This window comes from Scleropages formosus, chromosome 10, assembly GCF_900964775.1.
Source record: "Scleropages formosus chromosome 10, fSclFor1.1, whole genome shotgun sequence".
Classification (NCBI taxonomy): domain Eukaryota; kingdom Metazoa; phylum Chordata; class Actinopteri; order Osteoglossiformes; family Osteoglossidae; genus Scleropages; species Scleropages formosus.
This window is the reverse complement of record NC_041815.1, coordinates 14,013,307-14,028,003: the sequence shown is the minus strand read 5'-3', so window position 1 is coordinate 14,028,003 and position 14,697 is coordinate 14,013,307. Positions and strand designations below refer to the sequence as shown.

The 14,697-nt window shown below is 43.2% G+C and overlaps 3 protein-coding genes across 4 annotated transcripts in view; 1 reads left to right on the top strand and 2 right to left on the bottom strand.

Annotated features, from left to right (window-relative positions):
- Positions 1 to 777: 777 nt before the first annotated feature.
- Positions 778 to 5,502, bottom strand: LOC108922436 (BTB/POZ domain-containing protein KCTD7-like). Its single transcript, XM_018732543.2, has 4 exons — positions 4,917 to 5,502; positions 4,103 to 4,272; positions 2,478 to 2,656; positions 778 to 2,119 (listed from the first exon to the last, which is right to left on the bottom strand). Exons 1-4 carry the CDS (start codon positions 5,121 to 5,123, stop codon positions 1,743 to 1,745), a joined length of 933 nt encoding a protein of 310 aa, XP_018588059.2. The 5' UTR covers positions 5,124 to 5,502; the 3' UTR covers positions 778 to 1,742.
- Positions 5,503 to 5,668: 166 nt separating this feature from the next.
- caspa (caspase a) lies at positions 5,669 to 11,006 on the top strand. 2 transcript variants are annotated; one of them, XM_018732589.2, is made up of 9 exons: positions 5,669 to 6,215; positions 7,389 to 7,673; positions 7,818 to 7,924; positions 8,523 to 8,699; positions 8,947 to 9,184; positions 9,746 to 9,868; positions 9,974 to 10,083; positions 10,323 to 10,427; positions 10,702 to 11,006. In XM_018732589.2, the coding sequence occupies exons 1-8, from the start codon at positions 6,209 to 6,211 to the stop codon at positions 10,413 to 10,415; spliced, it is 1,140 nt and encodes a 379-aa protein (XP_018588105.1). In that variant the 5' UTR covers positions 5,669 to 6,208; the 3' UTR covers positions 10,416 to 10,427; positions 10,702 to 11,006. The 2 variants fall into 2 exon arrangements, with proteins under 2 accessions (XP_018588105.1, XP_018588104.1); XM_018732588.2 differs by lacking the exon at positions 10,702 to 11,006 and having other exon boundaries at positions 10,323 to 10,686.
- Positions 11,007 to 11,087: 81 nt separating this feature from the next.
- Positions 11,088 to 14,697, bottom strand: part of LOC108922457 (syntaxin-1A-like) — a 62,313-nt gene continuing 58,703 nt past the window's right edge. The window contains exon 10 of the mRNA XM_018732593.2: positions 11,088 to 13,469. Coding sequence (XP_018588109.2) covers positions 13,392 to 13,469 — 78 coding nt within the window. The 3' untranslated portion in view covers positions 11,088 to 13,391. The remainder of the gene's footprint in view (positions 13,470 to 14,697) is intronic.

Below are 14,697 nucleotides of genomic sequence, written 5' to 3'. Positions count from 1 at the left end.
ACGTCATCCCGCAGCGCTTCGGACGTCATGGAACCACACGTTTAACTGCTGCCACAAAATAAGTCCAGCTGTGCTTATACGGCCATGTTTAGCTATTCGTTAAAAAATATTAGAATGTATGTGTGTGGGTGAGCCTGAGGGCTGAGTGTTGGCCAACGCGACATACAATTCTAAGTTTATATGATGCCAAGCTACACACAGTTGAAGTATTTACCCATTATTATAATAGCAGGGTTATCTTACTCAGAAGGCTTCCAACTATTCGGTAATACCTTAGGCTTAGCAGTACAACAGCAGGAGCATTATATTTACGTTTATTCATGAAACACGCTTTTCTAGAAAGCGAAATGCATCTCAGAAAAAAAAATACAATGAGTATATTACACCAAAAAAGGAGGATTTGAACCAAGGATAGCACATGCTTGTTAATTCCTTAGCAAATAAAAGTCTACCTCTATGCAGATAGGTATAAAATACCTAATGTGCTGATTTTCTTTAAATCACTGTAATAATACTATTGGCAGCAGGGTGTTACAGTGCTGGTACCCTCCTCTTCCTGTGTGGTCTCTCCATTTTCTCCCACTGTTTTTGAGGTGCGCCTAGGGGGTACAGTGGCGCAGTGGGTTGGACCACAGTCCTGCTCTCCAGTGGGTCTGGGGTTCGAGTCCCGCTTTGGGTGTCTTGTGGTGGACTGGCGTCCCGTCCTGGGTGTGCCCCCTCCCCCTCTGGCCTTATGCCCTGTGTGGCCGGGTAGGCTCCGGTTCCCCGCGACCCCGTATGGGACAAGTGGTTCTAAAAATGCGTGTGTGTTTTTGAGGTGTTTCCGCTAAAGATCTTCAAGTGAACTGATGAATCTAAAATTGCCCATTGGTGTGTAACTGTGTGTGTGTCCATTACAGGGCAATCAATGGAGTGGGGTCCCATCCAGGGTGCCTTGTGCTCATCCACAGGTTTGGAGTTCAGCCTTTCCTGGCAGCCGCCGAATCCTGAACTGGATAAGCAATTACTGGGAACGGATGGATGATTAATGTATCATTTCTTTTTGCACATTTTATTGTACACTATGGTATTCCTTTGCCTGCTGAGATAAGGAAATAAAGCCTTTATGCACAGTTATAAAAGCACATTGAAAGGACAATACTTCACTGATACAAAATATGTGTGCTTCAAAAGTAAACGTATTAAAAAATGAAAATACACTTGTAATTCAGGGTTATACAGGATGTGTTATGCAGATTAAGTAATGAAAATACCCAAGTACTTAAGATGCATACAAGATACATGAGCAAAAATTCTGTATAAAATTTTTGTCTTTTAAACATACAATCTTTGTACTGGTTGCTAAATAATATCCAGTTGTCTTAGAAAAACAAGATCGTTACGCAACCACGTCGCGCGCACGTAACACTGCCTCAAAACTTCAGCACAAGCATGTCCTAAAAAACCTTTACAGTCAAACTGCTAAGCAATAAACAATGACTTTCCAAGAGCGGCCAGATATTAATATAAATAATGACATCATCACTGAGCATAAATATTTCTGTATAAACATTATGAGATTTTCCAGAAGATACGTTCAGTCGCCTTGCCTTCAACAACTGTTGTATCAAAAAAAAAAAACAATTAGTTTACTGCAAAAAAAAAAAAAAAACAAAGCCACCTAATTCCACTCAGCTGTGGGCCACACGGATAGTAGTTCAGGGCACCTCGAGGAAGGGCTTAGCGAAATCAGCCTCTCTTGCTCACCACCACGTGATTTTGAACTCGTAGATGGGCCTCTTACAGTAGTAGTGGCTGATCAGGTGCTTGTCGCATACACCGATGCATTGCTGCTCGGCGGCGACGCCACGCTCCGCAAGGTCACTCACAATGCAGTGCAGCAGATCATAGACATCCGCCACACCCTCCCAAGGCCCAAAGGACACGTCCACCTCGCACTGGTGTTTGAAGAGCTTGGCTTCGCCCTCCGAACGATCCAGGTGCAGGGTACCAAAGAGCGGCCGCTCGTATGGCGTGACTGGCGCGTCCTCCTTGTAGACGCAAATCTTCAGCTTGGCGAAGCGCGCCTTCCTGTGCATCGCCCGCAGCTTGGCAATCTCCATGATGCGCTTCAGGTTCTCTGGCGGACAAAAGCAGGGGATGGCCGGGGGATTATCAGTAAGCCAGGTCAGCATGCCCTTAATAATGGAGCTAACGGTCTTGTCTGTCATATGTGGGCAACATGTTAGTAGTAGGAATTCAGGTGAACAGAAATACCTTTAAGGAAGCCATGTGACAGGTTCACTACATTATTACATTGAGAGTTTTGTTTATCACAAAATGCTTTTATCTGCAATTGTACAGTTAGTCCAAAGTCTGGAAACTGGATGTTCACTTTAAGAATTCAGAACTAGCACCATTCAATGGAACAGCAGCAGCAACCTTCCTCATTTCTAGACCCATTCCTGAAACCTCTGCCAAGCCTCTATGACCCTCACCTTTATAGTAGGGCAGCAAGCCAAGGAAGGCCTGGCGTACCTTCTCCCCCGTGAGTGGCTGCGTTTCCTCCAGACTATCCAGCAGGGGTCCAATAGCATAGTACTGGGCCTCTCTGTACACTGCCAGCACGCGGTCCCTTTGTGGCAGCTCACCTGACCGCAGGAAATTCAGGATGTCCCTGTAATCCAGACAAACATGTAGACACACGTCGGTCCATTTCCGTTGTCTATTATGATGTAGCTACTCTCACTGGTTTTGGACACAAACACATCACATAATATAAGTGGGATTATATCAGAGAATTTATTGCAATCATTATATCATTTTACTCTTAAGTAAACTGTACCGTTTATATGTTATTGCTACAAGGGTATTTTTATGGGCTGTGTCTTAGAAGAAAAGAGAAATCACACTTACCTCCAAAGTTAAAAATAATCAAGTTACAAATTTTAATTGAACATGGGCAGATAGTAGTGTAGTGGTTAGAGCTGCTGCCTTTAGAAGCAAAGGTTGCAAGTTCAAATCCTAGCTGAAGTTTCCTTGAGCCAGGGACTTAGCCTTAATTTCTCCAGTAAAATTACCCAGCTGTATAAAGTGGTAAATAACTGTATGTAGATTAACATTGCAAGTTGCTTTGGAGAAAAGTGTCATATACAGTAAATGTAAACATTATTTTAACACTGATTACTCTTCCACACTTGTCTGTTTTCTAAAATTTCTGCCTGTAGTAGAACGCAGCCTGTGTTTGTCCACTGAATTGATAAATGTCAGTAAAGACTATGCAGACACAAACTACTGGTCTCCCTTAATTCAGCTTCCTTCTAGTGTTTCATAAGCATTTGTTTTGCTACTTCTGCCAATAAGAGGAGGCATAATGTTACCATGGCAATCAAAGCAGATAAATAACATTATCTATTATGAGTTAAATGAAGCAGGAAGATGACAAATGTTGCACATGCTTATGCAATGAATCACTCATCAATCAGGACTGAATAAATACTGTACACTTATTTTTGGTCATTTTTTAAACCAGATTTAATTGTGATGTAGCTTGAAGTTAATGAAAATTAAAAAGTTTTAGAGTGTGCCTCTACTGCAGCTGTATCTGCTGTGAGGAGCAGCTGATAGCGTCACGGTTAGAGCTGTTGTCTTTGGGACTGAATTTTGCCTACTGCTGTAGTACCCTTGAGTAAGGTTATTTACTCGAAATTGCTGCAGTAAAATTAAGCAGCTGTATAAATGGGTAAACAGGTATCTTAAAGCCAATTTGGAGAGTAGCTTCACCTAAATTAATAAATATAGTCTAAGGGTTTACAGAACCTAACCAGTAGATAAACTGAAGGACAAGCTCTTATCGGCTATGGCTTGAGGGTAAAGTGACTTAAGGGTAGAAAAGGAGTTTCTTTGGAGAAAAAAAAAAAAAAAAAAAAAAAAAACAAGTGCAGTCTCATTCGTGAGCAGCGAGGGTACATTCAAAAGGACACTAAGAATCATCTGCGAGACTCACTAGGCCAAAATATGAACCCAGCTGTTCGCCAGACATCTTTTGTTACCGTTATCATTGATCAGTTAATAATTATAACCAGCCGATCAACCTGTTGCCGCTCGCGAGAAGGAAACTCACCCAAAATACGTTCCGTCTCTGTCGATGAAGAAGCGTCCCTCAGCGTCGAGGGGAAGGTAGTGGCGACCGCTGAACATGGCGGCCAGCATGGTGTCTTCAAAGCGCCGCAGGGTGGAGAGACATGTGGTGAAGTGAGTCCCTCCTACGTTCAAGGAGATGACCTCTGGAAACTGCACAGGACACCACTTACCGCACGGGACAAGGCCATCGCTGCCGTAAACTACCAGCAACCTTTACGTATTTGTTTTAACCCACTTAAAGTAGATTTATTCCTTTCGCAAGAATGGCAATATTGAACCTACAGCCTTGTGAAGGCAAGTACGTCATTTGTGCACAGACAGCAGCACAAAAACGCTCCACCTGATCCCTGCTTCTGTACATATTTAGATATTGTCTTGATGTTGCATTCAGTGTTTCAGTGTCATACTGATATATTGTTTATTGGCATCCTGTCTGCGTGTTTATTGCCTAGTTTGTATTATTGCTTTCCCAGTGTGCCGGAGGCAAGCAAGACAGAACTCGGTTGTGAGACGTACTCCTGCACTGGAACCATGTCAACCTGCAGCACAGATTGTCACCAGTGCCCCTGGGAGTGTGACAAACACACACACACTCTCTTCACTGAGTCCATCCATGACTCATTACGTCACTACTGCTCTCATTGTCCATATGACGACAGACACACAACACGCGGAACGACGTGACCGGTCAGGTGGGCGGAAGCGCAGCCCTTCGGTGTCGGTGTCTGTGTAATAAGGTAAAATACAGTGTAATCTGCCTGACCCGACAGCCCACACACCCCGCCCCCACTCACCTCCTGCCTCCTGTCCGCCGTGGCGTCGCCCCGTGTGTCGGGATCCTCTTTGGCTGACAGCGGGACCGCGGCTCCGGGTTCCATCGCGAGTTCGGGGACTTGGACTTGGAGCGGGAGCGCGCGCTTCTCCTCCGGGGGGCGCGCGCCGGCGACAGGGAACGTTCGATCCCCATGCGACGACGGGTCGCGAGTCCCATTCTGCTGCATGCATGCGCGCACACACCCGGATGGGTTACCTGCGGCCGGGACCCGCTGGAAAACGGCCCCGGTGACGGATCGGATGAGCCCCCACCCGGCACAGGGTGGTGATGATGATGATGATGATGATGATGATGAAAACAAATCTGCAGACGAGTGCGGACTTCAGCTCTGCCCCAACATTGCACTGCTCCTCACCGCTCTCTGTCGTCTTTGTAGCAACGCACGAGCATGGCGCGTGCTGTCTATGACTTGGTGTCCTCAGCGTAACGAACACAAGAACTCCCCGCGTTGTCCCCCCCCCCTTCCAGACAGAGCAACTAACGTGTCATTACGAACCACGCATGTCCGTTTACAGATTAGCCCACACTGCCCCCTTGTGGCCGCGCGAGGAGCTGCAAAGCACTTCGTGGTGAACAGTTTTGAAAGTTGGGAATTTTTATAACTACCACTTTCATTATTTTCATAATTATGTCATTATCTGTTGAAATATACTCACGCTCACATCTATGGTTTTAGATGCACATGTCCTCATACAAAAACTTTCTTTGCAGTTATGTGTGCAAATTAGGATCGCTGCCTTGAGTTTATACATATTCATTGGCCCTTTTTCTTTAGCTTACAAACATAGTTAGGACTGGAGGTCTGTAACTTGATTTGTTCATAAGTCCAAATTCAGTTTTACCGCGTTGCAAGGTCACGGACAGTGAAAGGACACGTCCCTCCCCACAATACCTGCTGTGTTATACCAAATATGCGCGCATAATGCAGAGTTACTTCCAATTCGCGCGTTTAAATTCACCAAAACGCCAATCTGCCCACCACCCCAACCAAAAGTCCTCCCCCTGTGCAGTTTTGCGCCTTGCTTATGACAATTAGTGGCGCTTTACTTTCTGTACGGTATTCTTTTTCACACGACTTCCTCTTTGTTGTGAGGAAGGAGGTCCTTACTGGAAAGCCGGAGCCAGTCCCACATTGAACTATACGTGACACGACGTTTTCAACGTTTATAGCAGGGAGAATTGACGGAGCAGAAAGGAGGGTCCGAGCTGAGAGCTGCAACAGCACTGCGCGAACACAAGAGCGGCGGACTAATGGCGGGTGAGGAGAGCGACGCGTTCGCGCCAAACGCCTTTTTATGCACAAATCGTGACGTATGAGTTGTGTTCGCAGGAGCAGCGGAGGGACGGAGCCTAACGTCTCCCCCAGTACCTCTGTATAATTCCACTGGCTGCTATTGATTATATTTCTCTATCCAGTCCTGACTTTTTTAAATTTTATTTTGTTCGCTTTAAAGCAGCTCCACCGTGATCGTGCAACGAACGTGCAGAAATCTTAGACGAAGAGGTCCCACTGCGGAGCAGTTTTGCATGAATGTTATTGGTTATTTGAAATTTTATTGTTTGTATGGCAGTTATTGCGAATAATTTATTTATTGAATGAAGATTTTTATTAGCGGAAATGATGAATGGAGAGATTTGTTCCTGTCGAGTAAGACATGATGATTGTGTGGAGCCAGAAACCCTTGGTGTGTTGGTGATCAATTCTGATCCGTGAGGAAAAAAAAAAAAAACTGGTTTGTTTCTGCTCAGCTCTGGACCGATGCGATGGGCAAAGATAAAAGTTCAATTCAGTTTTTTTTTTTTTTTTTTTTTATTTATAGAGCGCGCTTCCTTCTCACGCTGTGACACAGCGCTTTTACGTTTTTGTCCTTGTGTGTTTTTTTTATTTGTAACTCACTGTAGCTCAAAAATAAAAAGTAAAAGAAAAGTTCAAACACACTTTCGATTTCCTCGAAAAGGGCAGGAACTGCGAAAACGTGCAGGGTGTGTGCGCGCGCGCTCCCTGTTTTGCGGGGCTTCCTAAAGGACACGCGTGGAGCGAACCTGCCCCGCTGCCTTACGCACTCATTCCACTATTCATTGATTTCCACGCGTGGTAACATGCGCTCTAAACATGGTACACAGGTCGGACCCCCGCTCTCCCCGAGACGAGAGACTGAAGTGTTCAGTGCTGTGAAAATAGCAAATGGAAAGAGTTCATGTTTCCTACTCGCTACCTGCTCTTACATTTAGTGACATCGGTGCCCCAGTGATGCTGTACATGGTCCTACACCACTTGTCCTCCTGAGAAGTGCTGTGCCTGAATCTGGCCACTGCTCCCACTCTCTCTAGTCTATAACTCTCTGCATTTCACTCTTAACACTCACACTGTCAAGTGAGCTGAACAAACATGAGCGCTACCCTTATCTTCGTTCTCCTGTGCTTTCGCCAGATCGGCTGCAGAAGGTGCGAACTTCTTTTGTAAAGGCCGTGAATAAGGCCGTCATTGAACAGCTGCTGGACGCCCTTCTCCAGTGCTCCGTTCTCAACGATGGCGAGGTGGAGCAAGTGAAGGAGGAGAACTGCCAGAGGGCCGACAGGGCGCGGTGCCTCATAGACATGGTGCGGAAGAAGGGCGCCGCGGCCAGCGAGAAGTTCATCGCGGTACTGAGAGAGCAGGATCCCACCTTGTGTGCTGAGCTGGGCCTTGCCTCTGATGCCACTGCCAGCGCGTGCGGTATTTTCCCTCAATACTGCCTTCGTATCCAGTGTTCGCTATAAACTCTGCTGCTACGCAATGTCTGATATCCTAAGATTAGCCATTCCTGCGGTATGATATGCGGTTCGCAACTGGAACGTGTCATTCTTGTGTGCTGTGCAGCTGCAGCTGCCCAAGGAACATCTGAAGGGGAAAAAGCCATCTCCCCCGTACTCATTCGCAGTACGGAAGCATTTAAGAGGGAAATACTCCAGAGGCATGGCAATTCGGTATGGACTGCTCAAAGAAAGTGCCACTGCAGAACATATATTCACTCATCAAACAAGCAACATCTGAGGAAACCTTTCATCCTTTGAGAGAAGTGTTTGGGGGGCCACAGTACTAGTGAAACCTTTGGGTACACCTAGGCAATCTGGGCGATATTGTAAGGGTTTAGCGGGACAGAAGAGTGAAAGCAATACAGCCTAAAGTGTCCAATATCTCATTGCTGCAGAATGGCTGGAAAAATGTGTTATTGCTCAAACTTGTTAACCAAACCTCTCATGAAGAAAAAAAAACTACTTTTGTAGATGTGTACTCAAAGTTTTGACTAGTAGTGCCAAAAGTGTTTGACTAACCAAACAAAGTAAGATTAATGAACTCTTACCTGTTCTATAAGTATTTTTTGGCTTATAAACAGTTTTACTGTCATTAGTAGAAATTTCTTTAAGAGAATCCTCACTGCTTCCACTTCCAGAGCTTATGTGTCAACCTGGTTTATTTTTCCTCACCATTAAGCATGATCAGTAAAACAGGCATGTGCAATATCTGCATCAGTTTTGTTACTGTTCTTTTTTTTAATTTGTTTTTTTTTTTTTAACATGCCAGATTTACGAGATAAAGGAAAAATCTGGGCGTAAGCGGTTGGCTCTGCTCATCAACAACATAAAATTTGACCAACCGAACATGGAGAGGAGAGGAGCTGAGAGGGATGAGGAGAACATAAATAAGCTTCTTAAAGACTTGGACTATGAGGTGGTCAAACATAATAATCTCTCTGCTCAGGTATGTGAAGAAAGGATAGCTCTGAGCCTTCATTAACTTCAAATAACATTGCTTTGCCAAACTCATCAAGAATTGAACAGGCTAGAAAATGTTGACAATCTGGAGATCCAGCAGGAACAAACTGCTGACTTTTTTTGACTAGAGAAGTGAGCACATAAAAACAAGACAAAGTGATGACCTTGTAACCCACTGTCAAAGTGGTCCTAGACCATCTGTCTCATAAGGATCAGCTATGTGGTGTTTACAGGAGATTGATGAAAAAGTGAAGGCCTTCTCTGAGCGTGAGGAGCATGCTCAGTCTGACAGTACCTTCGTGGTGATCATGTCCCATGGGAAGCGTGATGCCATCTGTGGGATCCACCACAAATTCGAAGAGAGCGCTGACCTCTTCAAAATTGACAGAATCTTCCACCATCTCAACACGAAGAACTGCGTGGGCCTACGCAGCAAACCCAAAGTCATCATCATCCAGGCCTGCAGAGGAGGTGAGCAGCACCTCAGTGCCCAACTGTACCTTTCTATATTTTCATAGAAATGCCTTTGCTTTGATGGTTTAGGTACAAACCTGACACTAGTAAAAACACATTGTAATACCTGTCGCACTTTGACCTTAGTAGACTCCGGAAAAGCATCGCCTCGGCACCTTTCATTTTACCACACTGTACTGCTTGGTGTGCTTTTTCCACCATGAGTACCTGTGTGAAGCCATGAGCTTTCAGATTAAAATGTCTATTTTGTATGAGACATCAGTTTTTCCGTAAGAATTCCTCCAAGTTTGAGGTCTGTTTTCCATTGAAAAGCAATTTCATTAATCTGAGGTTTCAGTTAGTGTGTTTGAGCCCCTAGGTGTTTGATCCAGGCATTGACAGCACCACCTTAGTGAAGTAATGTGCTTACGGTGACCACAACTGAGAACCAGTGCCGTACATGTCTGTAGATTTGGCGAACAACTCAAATAACCACTGTTTTACCGATACTTGTGTTTAAAATGCAAACACAAGTGAGGGTGCTGTCAGCGTACATGAAGGAAGTAATGGTCTTTGCAGATGAGACTGGCTCTACGTGGGTCTGTGACAATGTGCCCGATCCAGTCAAGGACATGGAGGAAGATACCATCAGAGAGGACCATAAGGAGAAGGACTTCATCAGCCTAATGTCCTGCACCCCAGGTTTAGAAGCACCCCATAACTCTATATTGCATTCAGTTTTAATTTAAAAAACCTGACTGCAGTTTCCGGTTGTGCGTTAACCTTGTCTACTTTTCTCCACTCAAGACACAAAGTCTTACAGACATGTCGTTCGTGGAACTGTCTTAATCCAGCGCATTGTGGAGATATTTAACACATATGCTCATGAAGATCACATTGAAGAACTTTTTAGGAAGGCAAGTGACCAAGATCACAGTCCTGTTTTCATCTTCTGTTCTCAATTTATTTTCATTTGAGCCATTGATCAATAGTTTTTCCTTGAAAATATGTGTTTATTACTTTTTTGTGCTCTTCTAAGGAATGATATTTCAAGATTTTTTCAGGTTAAAGCAATAGCCAATGCAATGTTCCGAGAAGTAAAATTCCAGGTGTTGGAAATAGCCTTATAACTATGATTTTCTATACTATTCAACAGGTTATGAGCCGATTTGAGGACTTCCCCAAACAAATGCCATCTAAAGACAGAGCGACTCTGACAAAGAATTTCTACCTCTTCCCTGGACTCTGAGATTCCACCAGGGTTTGACGAAGATAACATAATTCTGTTTAATAATCAACATATCTGAATGTTTTAAATTAATCTCTCAGCAGAGAAATGCAAAGTAATCTTTGCAGTATATGTAAGCTTCTTACCTGATGTAGTGCTTATACAAAAAAGATGAATACAGATGGCATGGTGATTTTTGGAAATTAAGATTTTTATACCTTTTATACAGTTTTAGTATCTACAGAAAAATGTTGAGAGCGGTGAATGATATTAAAAAAAACTTGTATAAATATTTCCTTTTGTACAGGTATCTCTCATCCTGCAATACAAAACAAGATGTGGACACATGCAAGCAAAAGCACTTAATTCACAGTCATGCAAATAAGTCAGACAGCATATTAAAATGAAAAATTGTACGAGTTTAAAAAAACATGATGTCATATGGAAACAAAGAATTTTTTTTGCACCCAAGATGTAATGAGATGGACTGTACCATGTCTGTGAAATCACCAAAAAATTAAAACTTCTGAATATTAACAAAGAAAAAAAATTGATAAATACAACATTACCAGTTTGAGCGCTGCATAATATGTATATTTGTATTTCCCCAGGAGACAATTCCTAGACACAGACAGTGTAGAACAGTGGCAGCACAACTGATTTTTGTTCTAAATAATGCATCAGACTGTCAGGTTGGTCATCAGAATGTTTTTAATTGACACTAGAGGTTACCATTCCTGTTGTACAAAACAGTGATGTGGAAAATGTTCATTAATACAACACTCCCTTGCTGCAGGCACAGCTTCCCCCAACGACGGGGCACAGCTTGGACTGATACCAAAACGTAGCGGACTTGTATCTCTGGCCTTCATCCACACAAAACATGCATGCCACAGACAAACACTAAAACAGGATTCAAACAAAACCAGGGTTAAGCGGAACTGAAGTGCTGGGCCTTTTATATTACAAATATATATTGCAATATAAGGTATATATTTGTAATGTTTGTAACAAATTGAGCTGAGGACAACAAAAGAACATTAACTGGAACATAAACAGTAATGTGTGCACTTAAAATTATGCAAAAGTATGTAACTATAGCCCATAACACTAAATATGTAACGTTTCACTGTGATTTAAGGTAATAATATCTTAGTGCTGCTGACGACAAATACTCCTCCGTAATCCCCACGAGCAGACAAAAACAGGTTTTACAAAACGGTCCCCACAAATAGCTCTAAAGAGAAACCCACATTAGTAATCGAGCAGAGGGAAGCGTGATCCACCACTGCTTTCTGAATGGTGAGACAAATAATCCGGAGAATGAAAATAAAAGGAAGACCATGCAGAGTTTGTGGCTGGAACCGCAATGAAGATGACCTAGCGCTGGATACACAAGTGTGAATATTGCAGGAATGCTGCGTAAGTAGACCTTTAACCTGCGCTGCTGACCTCTACTGCGGATCTGATGGCCATCTTGACCATCTGGCTTCCCAGCACAGTCCAGACTGCTGAATATTGCAGGTTATTAGAACAATGGAGAAGATGCTGCATATGTGGCCAATGCCTTGGGGAGAGAAACCCACAGGATGTGGCCAGTGTTGTTTTGTTTTCACACAAGCTTAACTTTACACGCCGCCAGTTTGGCTGATTTTTCTTGCTTCTTTTAAAATTTTGCAAGCTGTAGGAAAGTCCAAGTTTGACAGTTCAACTAGGTAACCATTTTAGACCACTGGCTTCAATGGTACTAAAACACACAGACCAAAATATACTGGTAATATATTATTCAGTTTTTTTGTTTTTTTTTTTTTTTTCTTCAGTATTTTGTTTAAACACAGAAAGATAAGAATTTGACTTTGCAGACAAAACAACTGGAAAAATAATGATGTGTTTTACTTGCACACATTGGCATGTTGCACCTAGGGATCAATTTCCAGGAGGTTATGAGACCATTTCTACAAAACGGAGACACAGGTGGCTTGTTACAAGTGCTCACATGTTCACGCACATACACCAGACATACTGACACGGCCATGCACGCACACGCATGCACGTGCGTGCACTTTGCACACGTACGCACCCACATGCTCAAACAAATCAGTAGTAAGGCAGCATGGGAAAGACTGATGCATTAAGAAATCTAGATGGACGGAAAGAACCAGCATCGGAAGAAAGTCGGGAGAAACGGATCCCGGCTGGGACAGTCCCATTTGGTCTGAGGTGGCAGGGTTGGCATAAGCTGCCCCTGATCAATCGTTAAAATGGTACAAATTTTCACCAAGCTCTCTTCGCTGAACGACGTTACCACATCTGATAACCTTACGAGAAGCCATGCAAATGTTGAGTCTAAGGTGCTCCCACCTTCAGGCCTGGAAGACCTGCTGATGACCTACCGTTGTATGAAAATATCCTTCAGGAAAGGGCTGTCCACTGCAGTGTCCTACCTGCAGGAGACTGCAGTTGCCAACAGTCCTCACCTAACTGTAGCTACAGGGGATGTCTCTTCATCTGCTGCCCAAAGTACTGCTTTAGCCACTAGATCCATTTCCGCCAACAATAAAACCACTAAACACACGCATCTTGACAAGGAGCCATGTAATAACCAGGGCCTGGATGTTTTTGAGAAAGGGAGCAATTTTATTCCTAGACAGCAGAAACTAAATGAATGACTTTAAAGTTGGAACTAGGGCAATGCTGATTTTCTCCTGATAAATTTCGTGAAAATAAACTTAAAAAGAGGGGGGGGAAAAAAAAAAAAAAAAAAAAATCAGGGATTTAGCCATGGAAAAACACACAACATCCAGGCAAAACACATTGCAGAACCACATGTTTACAAAACGGAGTTCATGCCTATGAAATACTTCCTCCACTTCAAATGTTACATGTCTCTGATCACACTTTGGGCTGAAGAATATTGTGCCTTCACCCACGTGTGTGCTCCTGTATGCAGTGTATTGTGTACGTGTGTGTGGGTGTGCGTATGTGTGTTTGTGGGTCTCAAGCCAGTGTTCCCCCGACAGTTGATGCTATGATGATGCCCAGGACCACGCAGCATATAATGATCATAATTTTCTTCTGCGTGGCCAACAAGAAAGTGTTTAAACAGAGGGTTGAACATCAGAAAATTCCAGGAAGCATGAAAATAGGAGAAGAAAACAAGAGTTAAAACACAGTAGAAAAATGTTTATTATTTTCCAAACCTTCATACTGAAACCATGCATATACTGTATGTTAATACAATGTACACGCGAGAGCTTGTAACACAGTGTGGGACTTTCAGAGTTGCCTCAGCGTATTTTATTTAGTTTACGTGTATTTTATTTTATGATGAAAACCTTAAATGCTCCTTTGGATCTGTTGAATTTTAATCTTGCGTGTTTACAGTATATTTACACACAGGCCTTTGAATGAGAGTACTGTGTAGTACAGGCTGTTTCTCTTTCTCGAGGCAGTGAATTATTTAGGTTTTTTTCTTTGTTGGACATTTTCACAAACAACGGATACAAAAATGAACGTCAGGGCAAATAAAAATATCTCTACAGCACATTGCTTGAGCAAGCTGCATGCACATCAACATGCAACATCCTAGAGAAAGCATGACCCTCTGCAAGGGGTCACATGAAAGGTCACATATGCTCCCTCTTCCAACATACTTAAGGTTCAGTGAGACGACCAGGCTACTCAGTGCAGGTACCATAATCCTTCTCTTCATTTTCAGCACATGGTAATTAGAGCAGCCTATGTTAGAACTGCAGGCAGTCCCCGGATTACGAAAGAGTTCTGTTCCAAAGTCTGTCTTTAAGTCAGATTTGTATGCAAGTCAGAACAGTTAGGTACGGTTCTTATCTAACGTCAGTTTGTCGAATGTTTGTCTTAGTATATAGTATATCGTGTACCTTTCTATGCATAAAAAAGATTAAAGAAGCACTTCCGGATACACTACAACATATTTAATATAACAATGCAGTAGCAATAATAATAATAATAATAATAATAATAGTAACTACAGTATTTAATAGAGAGAGAGATGTAGAAAGAGATAATAAATGTTACTACTGCCATGATGAAGAGAGGACACGGAGGAGGCCGGACCCAAGTGCAGGATCGTTTATTCAGAATCGAAGGACTAGACGTGTTCTTGTGGTTGGGGACGAGCTAACGGTCAGTCGGTCGATCGGCGAACTGATAGAGGTAAGGATCCGAAATTGTGGACAAGGGACAAGGTGGGTGGTCGTTATCAAAGAGACGTGTAATGAGACTGGGGAACTTGGAAGAGTAAGTTTCAGAAAGCAGGGGGGTTGTG

Excerpts from the sequence above, each read along its gene's own strand:
- caspa (XM_018732589.2), top strand. Across the intron at positions 9,185-9,745 it reads CATCCAGGCCTGCAGAGGAG|ATGAGACTGGCTCTACGTGG; the intron begins GTGAGCAGCACC and ends TGGTCTTTGCAG. Across the intron at positions 10,084-10,322 it reads TTGAAGAACTTTTTAGGAAG|GTTATGAGCCGATTTGAGGA; the intron begins GCAAGTGACCAA and ends ACTATTCAACAG.
- LOC108922436 (XM_018732543.2), bottom strand. The coding sequence starts at position 5,123 with ATGCAGCAGAATGGGACTCGCGACCCGTCGTCGCATGGGGATCGAACG. Across the intron at positions 4,273-4,916 it reads CGGCGGACAGGAGGCAGGAG|TTTCCAGAGGTCATCTCCTT; the intron begins GTGAGTGGGGGC and ends TGTCCTGTGCAG. Across the intron at positions 2,657-4,102 it reads AGAGACGGAACGTATTTTGG|GGACATCCTGAATTTCCTGC; the intron begins GTGAGTTTCCTT and ends TCTGGATTACAG.